This window comes from Toxotes jaculatrix, chromosome 3, assembly GCF_017976425.1.
Source record: "Toxotes jaculatrix isolate fToxJac2 chromosome 3, fToxJac2.pri, whole genome shotgun sequence".
Lineage (NCBI taxonomy): Eukaryota > Metazoa > Chordata > Actinopteri > Toxotidae > Toxotes > Toxotes jaculatrix.
Window position 1 is genome coordinate 16,269,522 of NC_054396.1, and position 12,618 is coordinate 16,282,139.

At 39.6% G+C, this 12,618-nt stretch overlaps 1 protein-coding gene across 1 annotated transcript in view; it reads right to left on the bottom strand.

Moving 5' to 3' along the window:
* Nucleotides 1-77: 77 nt before the first annotated feature.
* cacna2d3 (calcium channel, voltage dependent, alpha2/delta subunit 3) overlaps nucleotides 78-12,618 on the bottom strand; it is a 32,889-nt gene continuing 20,348 nt past the window's right edge. The window contains exons 13-38 of the mRNA XM_041033540.1: nucleotides 12,152-12,285; nucleotides 11,649-11,666; nucleotides 9,743-9,814; nucleotides 9,570-9,650; nucleotides 9,392-9,466; nucleotides 8,376-8,459; nucleotides 8,113-8,184; nucleotides 7,940-8,001; nucleotides 7,760-7,827; nucleotides 7,561-7,606; nucleotides 7,350-7,447; nucleotides 7,071-7,164; nucleotides 5,824-5,919; nucleotides 5,563-5,698; nucleotides 4,829-4,892; nucleotides 4,394-4,455; nucleotides 4,259-4,303; nucleotides 4,101-4,163; nucleotides 3,497-3,567; nucleotides 3,306-3,381; nucleotides 2,995-3,035; nucleotides 2,573-2,628; nucleotides 2,305-2,422; nucleotides 2,031-2,143; nucleotides 1,682-1,764; nucleotides 78-769 (exon numbers count right to left, since the gene is read on the bottom strand). Coding sequence (XP_040889474.1) covers nucleotides 677-769; nucleotides 1,682-1,764; nucleotides 2,031-2,143; nucleotides 2,305-2,422; nucleotides 2,573-2,628; nucleotides 2,995-3,035; nucleotides 3,306-3,381; nucleotides 3,497-3,567; nucleotides 4,101-4,163; nucleotides 4,259-4,303; nucleotides 4,394-4,455; nucleotides 4,829-4,892; nucleotides 5,563-5,698; nucleotides 5,824-5,919; nucleotides 7,071-7,164; nucleotides 7,350-7,447; nucleotides 7,561-7,606; nucleotides 7,760-7,827; nucleotides 7,940-8,001; nucleotides 8,113-8,184; nucleotides 8,376-8,459; nucleotides 9,392-9,466; nucleotides 9,570-9,650; nucleotides 9,743-9,814; nucleotides 11,649-11,666; nucleotides 12,152-12,285 — 2,021 coding nt within the window. The 3' untranslated portion in view covers nucleotides 78-676. The remainder of the gene's footprint in view (nucleotides 770-1,681; nucleotides 1,765-2,030; nucleotides 2,144-2,304; nucleotides 2,423-2,572; nucleotides 2,629-2,994; nucleotides 3,036-3,305; nucleotides 3,382-3,496; nucleotides 3,568-4,100; nucleotides 4,164-4,258; nucleotides 4,304-4,393; nucleotides 4,456-4,828; nucleotides 4,893-5,562; nucleotides 5,699-5,823; nucleotides 5,920-7,070; nucleotides 7,165-7,349; nucleotides 7,448-7,560; nucleotides 7,607-7,759; nucleotides 7,828-7,939; nucleotides 8,002-8,112; nucleotides 8,185-8,375; nucleotides 8,460-9,391; nucleotides 9,467-9,569; nucleotides 9,651-9,742; nucleotides 9,815-11,648; nucleotides 11,667-12,151; nucleotides 12,286-12,618) is intronic.

Genomic DNA, 12,618 nt, shown 5'->3' on the forward strand with positions numbered 1-12,618 from the left:
TTAAAAAAAGGAGGAACTGACAGCATGAAGCTTTAATCTTCTGTTGTCTCTACTATATTTTACATGATCCACATTATTATCAACGTCAAAAAGAAGGTAGTTACAAAATAAACTTAAAATATTTGAAATTTGAAGTATGGCGGCACTGTCAATTGTTTTTTTTTAGCAATTTAATGCCAAAAATACAGACTGCTCTGCATTTTCACAGATGACAAAAGTGCCTTTTACATTCTGCGTTTACATTAACTTTCATTTTTTCCCTCACAACAAAAAACAAACGTGATGTCTTACTATCATCCTTTGCACAAAGGACTTGTTTTCTGTACTCCTAGGCATTAATTTTGACTATAGACATATTACTTTCTCTTATTTAATTTCAGGGCAGATTCAGGACAGTATGACAAACTGTCAGTGACCGTGATCTGCAACGCTGACTGAGCAAAGTCACCAATCACTACCATTAATCTCATTTTCTTTTGTTACACCACATCGTTTGCGTTTTCTGCATTAATGGATGTGAGTCTCAGTGCTACAGATAAAGTTTTTTTCTTAGCGGAGCTCTGCCTGTCGCAGAGGTATGAGCGAATTCATTTCTGATTGGCCATGTTCTCTATGTGTTAATAAGCATCTTCTTGTTGAGTTCGTCCTTACTGATGTCCACTCCTGCTGTTAATGGTCACCTGCTGATAGTCGCTGCTATCAGAGGGAGCAGAGCCGCTGTTAGAGGACTGAAGAGGCGTGTTGCTGAACCACACTCCATGGCATTTTCCTGTAGAAGGCACAATCATTTCTGATACATATGGAGCAGTACATGGGCATGATATTAAACATTAATAGAGCTAATAGATGTAAACTATGGAGGAACAACCTCATGTCCGGTGACATTCATTTTTTACATCCGCAAGTATGGTTTCTATTGATCATGATAGCTCAGGACTCACAAAAGTGACTACTGGCATCTGGGAACACAGCGGCATTGGTAGAACAAAATTCAAAGACAAAAAAAAAAAACAAAACCCTGAGCAGTCAGGTGATCAGACATCTACCTATCAATGTAAACTGGAAGAAAACACACATTAAATAATGTTAATAATCCTTTATTGCACAGAAGAACTCTGCACAACTGTGGTAAGCACAGGAGGTTAAAGTTGAATCAGTGAGTCAGTCTGTAAACTTACGGTTTCAAAATATACCATTAACCACTGTTTTTTTTTCCAAATAAGATTGGCTGACCGAGGGGTTTATTCAAAACCAGCATGACTGTCTGACTATTTGTTCTTCATGCCTCCTTGCACTTCTTTTTAGCAACATCTCTGTCTTCCCAGATCTCAGAAATTAACTTAGTGAGTACAATTACATTATTACTAATATAAGAATGTTAGCCATAACTAAGAAAAATTGTAATAAACCAAAACTACTATTTAATGATTCAATTATACATAAACTGTTTGTCTTTCATTCCATGGAGCTGAGTATCTCAGTGAAAGTGGGAGTTCACTAAGTGATCAGGTTGCATTATGAATAGTATGTGTCATATATAGAGCGATCTGCTGCATTTTTAACTTTATAATTGTACATGTAGAGGCAACACACACACACACACACACACACACACACACACACACACACACACACACACACACACACACACACACACACAAACACACACATACACGCATACCTCGGGGTGGAAAGGATGACATGATTCAGGTTTTTTTCTGTCCTTCTGAAACTTCAGCCTGTCACATTTTAGTGACTCGTTGTGTTCAAAGGTGTCAAGGATAAAAATAAATGGACAGAAAATCCTCCTAAGACCTAAGTTAATAAGTCTGAGCTCAGAATCATTTAGTCTGATGTGAAACTGAACGCTTCAGTGGTGCAGCTCAAAAAACTCACCTATGATTCTCACAGCCAGTAGCTTAAACAGTATGTACTCTTGTGATTAGAATAGCCGTGTACTCAAATGAAAATGTGGTCAGAAAAGGTGTGCACCTATCACATAACATCAGCGTTTCATTTAGAAAGGATATACATGATCTCGATAGGATCCATGGTTACTGGAAGAGCACTGCTGCAGTCGCACTTGTTGTCCACAACAACCATGAAGAGGTTGCTGCTGGGAATCTGCTGTATGACAAAAGATCTGTAATCCAAACAAAGACAAAGAGGCTGGAGTTAAAAAGTTATAATATGGATAGTGGCAGACTGAAAGTGTTTTATGGATGGAATTTGTGAGCAAGGGAATTGATGATTGATAGTTGATGATTCTTGGAGTAGTTTATTTAAGACGGCCTAAAGCAGTACCTGATGCAGCCCTCACAGTCAATGTTGCCTGTTGTTTCTTTGATGGTGCGTTCAGAGACAAAAGCAGGGTATTCTGTATCACATGGAACCATCATGGTTTTACCCCGAGACCTTTGAGCTGAATGTGTGACAAGGAAAGTTTAGCTGAACCACAGAAGCTTAAAAAAAAACAAACAGAGAATTTCCATTTCTCACTCTCATGCCGTCTAACACATTCACCTAACTCTCTAGCACATACAAGCCTATAATAATCATCAGCTGCAGTTACCTTTAACTGAAAGATCGACATTCCACCAGCTGTACAGGTTAAATTCTAGCAGAAAACTAAAGAGAGAAACACAAACATCACAGTTAAACCAATGGTTGGTGACAGTGAGGAAAATATAAATTCATGTCTTTAGAAAAAGGTATAAATAGATGATGACGACATTCATTCATATTTATTAGCATTTAAGCAGCTATTAAGTAAGCAATAGCCAGTGCATCTTGTTATTGGTTGACGTGTTGAGTTATGAACTTATTACATAGTTGAAAAGAAAGACATGTGGTTGCAACTGAATTGGTTTATTTGAAACTGATGTTGTGCTTATGCTTACACGTAATGAATAACTAGTAGAAGTATTGTGTATGTCACTATATAGGTTTTGTATTCACACACACAAAAAAATATAATATTTACAATACTCTTACATGACAAGTTCAGTCAGGAGCCATCTAACCACAGAGAAAGGCTGGGAAAGAGAAAAGCATTTCATATCACAATCTGTGTGCTGTTTACCATTGTTTGAATGTCACTATTCATATTGCAAAACTCTAATCTGATCTTTCACTGTTGAACACTGTTAACCACAAACTCTGAGACTGAGGTGTTGTGGTCTATGCTCATTATCTTTACTTGGCCAACATAAATGTAGATGCTCTGTTTCACAGACAATAAAATGTCTGCTTCTAATTTCTTTATCTCTAAATCTACCAGCCTTTGTTCTGTCTTGCACACTTACGTCTGATAAAGTGCGTGCGCTGTCGCTGCTCCCAGCGTACTCTTTACAAAGGGCTTGGTAGTCATACAGTGTGATCCTGCAACACAAACAGGCAGGGGTTACATTCAGAAGAAAAATACCAACAGCACATTTTTAAGGCAATTTTTTTACTGGATTAATGGTTTTATGATGTGTTAAACTGTGGCTCAGACCTTTTGAAGGAGCCCATTTGGAGAAGTTTGTTCATAACAGCACCTTCCACCTCTCCAAAGAAGAGCCCTGTCTGATAGAGAAGTTATGTCAAAGCACACAGGCACACACTTATATGTACCATACATAGACCACATGTTGTAGATTGGGTTGTACAAATTAATGGAAACACTTGATTAAAAGATTATTAAACATGTTGTGAACACAACACAGACCTATCACCATTTAAGCTGATGTGGTTAGCAAACAGTTGCTTTTTTATACATCCAGTAGTTACAGAGCAACATTATGATTCATTTAGAGTTGTGTTTCTGGTCACAGAGTGAATAGAAGTTCAATATTTACTCAGCTCTGCTTTTGGTTTCCACCAACTCCTGAAGGAATGGCTTTTTACCAGCCAGTATCTATCTGTGTCTGTCTGCTGCTTGGTGCTGCCAAAAGTTACAGCGTTAGAGCGAAGAGAACTGAAGTGTTCAAGGCTTGTGGGTAAACACTTTAAGGACAATTGAACCAGTTAAATTTAAGGCAGCATGTATTTAGGTCTATCCATTATTTCAACTTTTGTTCATAGATGTAAACGTGTGTACTCAAACATGCACACTGTACCTGGGATTGCTCCTCTGTGACAAGAATGAAACCATTGTTGTCAATGAGATAACAGTTAATGTCCTGTCAGAGGGCGCATAAAAAAGATTTTGTAAACAAAGCAACAACAAACAACCAGAGGAAAAAATCAGGAGCCAGAGCTGGGTGACTGTTCTTACCTCATTATCACAGCTAATACTACATTTTCCATCCAGAGCTGTACACTGAGCACAAAACACAAGGAGTTTAGTTTCACATCCAATCTGGAAACCCAGTTTTTGCAAACCATGTCACAGTAGTTCCTGTGTAGTCACCTGTCTGCAGGCAGTCCAGAACTTTCTCTGAAAGAACTCAAGCTTCATCTGGATCCCTACAGCTGAGCACAACACCAAGCACATAAGAGACTGTACAATATCCAGAAGAACAGCTATGCAAAATACATAATAGACACAATAGAACATAATAATGATTAAAATAATGTCTGTTTAGCTGTGAAAAAAAAAAGCTTTGTTGATATAGCAGTTTTCTAAACAGAGTTAAAATGATTACTTACAAGAAGCTTTTAAAAATATAACAGAATAAAATGGTTAAGGAATGAGGAGCATACAAAAATAAAATTATAACAGGATAAAAACACATAGTTAAAACATTAGGAAAAGGCTTTCAGCTGAAAGTCAGTTTAAAGAAGTGCTTTAAAAGACCCTAAAGAATTGTTATTTCAATATGACAGGTGGTTTAGAGGTTGTTACCTGCAACAATTGGAGACTTTCTGTCATCGAGGAGCTGAATTGCTGTGCTGGCCAAAACCACACTCTTATTTTCTAAAGCTAGAGAGGAAGAGCAGAAATAAAGTATAATTCAATTGTTCACTTTACTCTTTTTGTTCAGTAGATGGCGCCCTGTACTCAGCAGCCTCAGCTGACTCTAAAGGAAACCGGCAGCACCAGTCCATTACTTTACAGTAATGGAATCAAGTTAGAGCTTTTTCTATGGCCAGATGACTCTAATATTTCTGAAACGAGTGCTGTTATGGGACATTTCAGGCTACGATGTCGAACCCTGAGTGGATGCAGTTGTCATTAACAGAAGAAAGGTGGTAAATGTCCTGGAGAGTGAAGCTGAATTCCACCCCCCCCCCCCCCCCCCCCACCGGCCAGCAGACAGAACGTGGGACACATTAACTGCAGAAAAGCCATGAGGGAAGTGAGCTGTACTGCACATCCTATCACTGAAAACCAGTAAAAACCACAAACCATAACACAGAGGGGGAAATGGGGAAATACTGATTTAGATGTTAAAATGCTGAATGACTAAGGTAACCAGATGAATTTTCTATATTGGCAAGTGAAAAGTATATTGAGATGGACTTGTGTAGTGCAAGATGCAGATAAAATATGTGCAGGCTCATGATAGGAGATAGGCTCATGTCTTGTGTGGTTCTGTCTTGATATGTTTTGCTGCACAGATTAAATGCAGCGATCACTGGTTTCTGCATACCTGTGCTGAAGGGGATGGAGTAAATAAATGTGCCGGGGACCTGCTCTGCCGCTCTCTTGTACCACAGAGGGAAGTGATCAGCATTAAACACACCCTCCTTGTCCTCCGCTGTCAGGAAATCTCTAAGGACGCACACAGAATGAAACTGAAGTAGTGAGGAGCAAAGGATTAGATTCATCAAGCACAATCACGGCCTCGCCTCGTGCTGTAAGTAATGGTTAGAGAAATGTTGAGCAGCGGCACTCACTGATTGGAGAGCTGATCGGCGGGCACAAACAGGTTGGTTCTTGAGAGGCCAGTGCGTGTTCCTAGGAAGGCAATCTCCACTCCTTTGTCTGAGTTCCTGTTGGTGTAATGCAGAGCAGTCCCACATAAACACATTTGTGCATCATTTTTGACACAGCTACACAACCCTACATGTAATTTAGATTTACTGTTTATACTTATATTTTAGGAATTTTTTAAAAAGCAGTTATGCAATGTGACTTGGTTGTTTCTGAGAGAAAGCTCAGATCTGTTGTTGATTTAACAGCAACAGCTGATCTAGACCATATTAAGAGTCAGACTGTGTGATGTTACAGTACATCTTAAACTTGCCTGCTTTTTTATATGTAATGTGATATTGTTCATTTGGGGTTTATGTCAGTTTGAATTTGCAGCAATTTGAAGTCACCACATTGAGCCATGAAATTTTGAGATGGGCCCTTTATGTTTGACATTCTGTGGGCCGAATCAGTCAATCAAAAATAAACAAATAGATAAAAAAAATTATAAATCATTAGGTGCAACGTCCTAAATTACACATAAACAAACATGCAATTTAGAGAAGATCCTATGCACCAATAAGGACACATATATAACAGAAAAGGATTCAAAGTGTCAGTGGTAAACATACAAGGGCTTAGTGTTTTCCTTCTAAAAAGGTATAGTTTACAAAGGTTATCTCCACTAACGGCTTTTTAATGATTAACAAGTACTTCACTACTGCTTTTATAATCAGTTTTGGGCCACTGATAAGAACAATATTGGGTTTGCCAGGTTTTGAAAAAATCCCTGGACATTTTGGAAAAAATAATTCTTTACTTTCCTGCCGAGAGTTAGCTGAAAAGCCAGGAGTTATTAGCTTAGCTAGATTGGAACAAGACAAGCAAGGCTCTGTCATCATTTTACCAGCACCTGTAAAGCTCACTTATAATGTGAAATAAGAAAAGCAGGAACTTGTGTTATTACAGGGAGTGATGTGCTGTCACTGTTTCTTGCCAAATCAGTCGTTCTGGGATATGGGAGCTTGTGACAGACCCATGTCAAAATTTATTTTAGCGCACACAAAAACAAGTTGTAACTAATGACTTTCTTTTTACTTTTCTCATTTAGAACTGCAGATGACTCACAAACGTGCATTGATGGCTTATTAGTAAACAGTGAACTTATTAGACTTTATTATGAGCTTAACACTTGTGCCACTTGAAAGAAGTGGTACCACATGGTGCTTACTCTGACTTGTTGAGGGCCAGTCCAGTCCAGTAGGCTTCCAGTGGAGCAGTCACCACAGCATCAAATAAAACCTCCTGGATCAGCTCTCTGTCACCTGCAGAATGTTACACCATGACCTGATCAACAAATTAAAAAAACAAAACAAAACACAAACAACAAAACATCCCTCTCTTTTGTGACAATCACATTTTTTGCTTACTATCTTTACACTGCATCTGATAATAAGTTTGCCCCACAGATAATACAGACTCCATGTAGTACAATTTAGATGTCTCTCACATTTGAGGTGCGGTCTGCGACCCGTCATGAAGAGCTTGATGGCTTGAATCTGGGTCAGGTGACGATGCTCATGCTGCTCCTCTGTGTTGCAGTAGGTCCTGTGGTCCAAACAGAGCCACACTGTTACATCACAGGCCTCAACATCCCTGATGAACACAGAGGGATAACCTACATAACGCATGAATGCCCTCTTCTATAACCCCAGCGTTACCATTCATCTGCCAGGGCGACATCTGGCTGTTCCAGATCACGGAGCCCTGAAAAACACAAGTCAATAACGCTTCAGCAATGCCGGCATGGGAAGACTGATGCAATAAGCCCTCGCAAACAAGCAGGTCAGAGTGACAAGCATCTCAACTGCATTTAGGCTTTTGTTAGTAGAGTAAATGACAGGAGATGGAGTGACATACCTGCTTCAACTGACACATTTCCTCTGAAGAAGTACTTTCCATGGCCTCTGGAAAGAGCCACTCCGACGCTAGCAACACAGACAGGGGAGAGAATCAACTTGAGTCAGTCAGTGTTTAACTGGAACCGAGACATAAACTGACAGAAAATCATTTAGGAATATATTAAAACTTCTCTTCCACCTGAATGGAGTTCCTTTGATGTCAGTGTAGTAATAGTCATTGTGCATCTTCAGGACACGCCTCTGAAACAACAGAGTAACAGTTCAGATGAGATTTACACCTTCAGTCTAGAGAAAACAGAGAGATCAACTCTCCACTTTCTTTATCATAAACATCTTTATCTGCAGCCTCACCCCTCTATCCACTGTCTTCAACACCTCCATAGAGAAGGTGCCTGTCCTCCTGCTCACCATAGCATTGCGTAGCTGAAAGATAAAGCGCAAAGTAATGAACATGTAAGCTGTACAGTTACAGTGTGAAATCAAGTCATTTCATCATAAACATTTAGATTCAAGTACATTCAGTTTTTTGTATTTTATGCAAAATATATGCCAAAAAATTGTGACTTTTCTGTATTTATATATATTTTTTCTATATTATTGTTTTTGACACGTACAATGTCATCTTTGTCCTCCCACTCCACCTCAGAGAGATCCACGCTGCTGTAGTTGGGCTTCCTTCTCTTCTGACCCTCCTGATACTATACAGAGGAACACAATACACACAACTTAATGATCCCTTTTGCATAATTGGGTATTATTTTCACTAAAAGTTTAACCATAGCTCAAACATGGCAACTAATCTAGCCTGACACAACTGTAAAATCTGAATGTGACACATAATTTCCAAATATATGAGCATGATATTAAAGAAATAAATCTACTTGTACGTTTTATCGAAATTTGTCTTTTTTTGTGTTTCCCAGTTAAAATGACGTGTGCACTTTAGTCTATCAAGTCCTGTTATGGAGCTTTTGCTGAGTAATTATTTAACAAATCATCTGTGAAATTAACACTGCCAGGTAAATTAAAAATAATTAATATGATTGATAGGAAGTCCACGCTCAAACAAGTCTACATCAGTGCATTACACTATACATGTCAAATGCTGCTACTGTATGTAGTCCAGTCCACAAAAAACAACAAGTCAATGACTACAACCACAGCACAGTTTTAGCCACAAAGAGACACTCACAAAAAAACAACACAGACCAAAACACACACACAGTTGCACAGAGAGGAATAGCACTAACACTGGCACACACAGATCCACTAGTACAGCCATTGCTCCATAGGAACCAGTGGTCCCAGGGTGAGCGGCTGTTAGTCTCTGCCAGCGAGTGTTAAGTTACCTCTGGGAAATCTCAGGCCAGCCAGCCCTATGAGTGGCCTTTATCCCTGCATGCATACATCAAAGGAAAAGGTGGGGATTACAGACTATACGAGCCCAGGTAACCTCCTAACCAGATAACACATTTGTCTCTGTGTGGTCTCGTCAAGGGAGGTGTTCAGATCATCATTTCGGTTATGCATACAATTGCATGGACAAAACAAAAAAAGGAAAAACAGGGTAAAGTCAGGGAATGCTATGAGACTGTTCAGGTGCAGAGGTGATGTTAAGAAACTGAGTTACCAAAGGCCTGAGGTCCGGGTGTGTCAGGATGTAGCCGTTGTTTGTGATGGCAAATGCATATCCATGGATCCCTAACTACAGACAGAAAATGATATACAGAATGTGAAAGAGATTTTTCAAAATGCATACTAATCCATTCATTTATTTAAAGCAAAAGTACAAGAACAGCTGATCGTACCATATGTTTGGGGATGAGCTTCATCAGCTCCTGCAGAGGGATGTCTATTCCCACGACCCCCAACAGAATACCCTGGTTCTTCTGCATGAAAAGATTCAAAGCACACAGACACACAACTTTAGATGAAAACTGCACAAACACTCACACAGTTTCTCTTGTAGTCACTCACTCACCGTTTCATTCTTTGTGCTGAAGACAGGCATGGCTACTGTAGTCATCAGACTTGGGCCCGCTTTGTCGTTCAACTGAAAATATAAGCGTTAGGACTTTGTTACTGACAAATGCTGCAATTTTAGCTGAATAATAATATTAGTAGTAGTAGTGTCATTTTTTTCAAGCACCCGTCTAGACTACAGTGAAAAAAAAGGTAAAACATTTAAACCATGTCTGCCCTTGTCAGATAATCAGACAATGATTTGCCATTTTGTTTCACTTCATTCATTTCAATCATTTTAAACAAGTGTAAGTCAGAGGTCTGGAACCAGACTGTATTTGCACACTTTTAAAAGACAGGTTAAAAATGTATTAAATTGTCTTAAACCAGTGGCATGCCATCAGGAAAAGCAAGGCAAACAGTGCTTGACCAATTAAAGCTTAAACTAGACATCAATTAGAACAGGGGTCTTCAATGTTTTTCAGGCCAAGGACCCCGAAACTGATGGAGAGATGGAGCAGGGACCCCCTACCCTCCTATATTTTATAAAATTGTGTTATATTAAACTGGCTGTGACTCACTGCCAATTATAAACATAGGTATCTCCTTTTCAAATAATATTGCGGCGTGCGTTCTTGTGTCTGGGATCTTAGTGAGCTGCGGGACTGAATAGGCTCTAGGCCAACTGAATTGTGCCAAATGATTGGCACAGCAGTGAAAGGGCGGGTCCTCCTCTTAGTGTGCAGCAACCCGGTCTCATATCAAAATGTGAAATAGCTATGTTTGTCCACAGTACAAAACTTATCAGTCTCACAATTAGGGCCTGAAATTTGACTGAAAACTAGAAATGCCAGACTGATTTGATGGAGGGAAATGGAATTTACTTCTTGCAAAAAATGCTTAGATGTAGCATCCAAATGAAGTCCTATAGAATTACATGTGCCTATGATTCTCGTTACAGTCTTCCTGTTGTCAAACCTGAACCATGTGGGGCTCATGTGGGGCTCAAAAGAGGAGACAGGGTCAGCTGAGGAGGATGAAGGCTGACATAATGAAGCACATGAGCGCTGTTAAAGTAGGTCTGCTATTCCCTCACCTCTTGAGTCGACACAGCTGAGTGTGCCTGTGTTCATGTTAGTGTGTGTGTGTGTGTGTGACTGATGTTCATTTGTGTACGTGCATGCGTAGGAAGCAAACGAACTGTGAACTGCGGTGTGTACCAGCTACCTTGACAAAATGAAGAATGGTGGGTCCTTAAATTCATCACAACACACAATGGAAGAGAAAACTGGACTGTTTCAGTCTACACACACACACGCACACACACAGGTAAATCCACAGACACCCAACCACCTTCACCTCCATCTCTCTCTCTCTCTCTCTCTCTCTCTCTCTCTCTCTCTCTCTCTCTCTCTCCCCCTCTCTCTTTCTTGGTCTCCCCTCCAATGTCAGTTTTATTATGGGCTTTAGGAGATAAAATGCAATGATCCACAGAATGATGAATGGTGTGTCTGAGGCTGAGATACAACAGCACACACTCCAGAGGACAATCTCCCAGCCCCTCTATATGTGTGCGTGTGAGTGTGTGTTTTTGTGTGTGTGCTCATTGTACAATAAATGCTTCTCTACTGCTTCTGTCCCTCAGAGGGAAGAGCCTCTCCTCACTTTAAACTTGAAAAGTGGGGACAATAATCAGCTATTTAACCTCTCAAGTCACTTCTACTTTGTACAATATGACTCACATTTGCCGAGCCCCAGTGGAAACCTCTCATTCACTACCGATAAGCTTGTTTCTGATCATGGTTCAGATCTACTCCTTGCATAAGGCGAATTCCTTTACAATAAGATGACAAATCACTTATGTTTTCTATTAATTTAAGTCTACCTGAGAGCACATGGAGATCTGATCACATGTAGATACTTACCTTATGAGCCTGGGTAAGCTGAAAAGAAAGAAGAGACACAAAGAGACAAACACTGAATCATCCAGTGAATTATAGTCAGCCCGTTCTGCATTGACTTTGTGGACACAGATGTACATTGGGGGAGAGATCCGATCCATGCAGATTAATGAAGCTCATAATGAGGAATCATTCCAGCAGCATGAAGAGTAATGATGAGAGAGCAGACACACACATGTGCACATTTACTGTACAGTAGAGGGATGGACAAAGTAACACTTCATAATATAGTGTGAAACAGTATATTAACAAACTACATTACGACTTGAAAAACACCTGATAGTGGAATCAACAATTCTCCGATACAACCTCAGTGTTTGTTAATGCACTGGATCACATTATACTTTTCCTGTTGTTTTGCCCATATCAGAACTAGTAGTAGAAAGCATGTACAATCATTGAGTAAGAACTAATAACTTAGATGTTCACAGAAAAAGCAATTGCACCGCTTTCGACGACATACTTACAGCACTGTCCACATAAGCTTCAGTCCACACTGTGTCGTGCTCGTGATCGATCACCTTCGGGCGGCTCATGACGTGAAGATACCTCATCACGTTCTCCTGAACGTCTGCTAAGGTGGAAATCTGACTGAAATATCCTGCAATAAAACGCACATATTAACCAAAATAAAGCACAGTACACACATCTTCCACAATCTGTTGTTGTACGTGTTTTTGCACCATTTAAAGCTACACACAAAAAATATTACAATCAATGGTCGGTGGTGGAAGAAGTAGTAGGATTTTAGAAATAGGGAGGTTATCCACATTCCTCCCACACCTCCCCTTTAGAAAACTATGACCAAACACAAAAAAAGGCAAGGCATGTTTATTATTATAAGGCTTTAAAAAAACAAACAAAAAAAAAAAAAAAAATTAATTAGTGAAAGCATTGGAATCAGACTGAAAAAATACCAATTGTGTATGTTTTT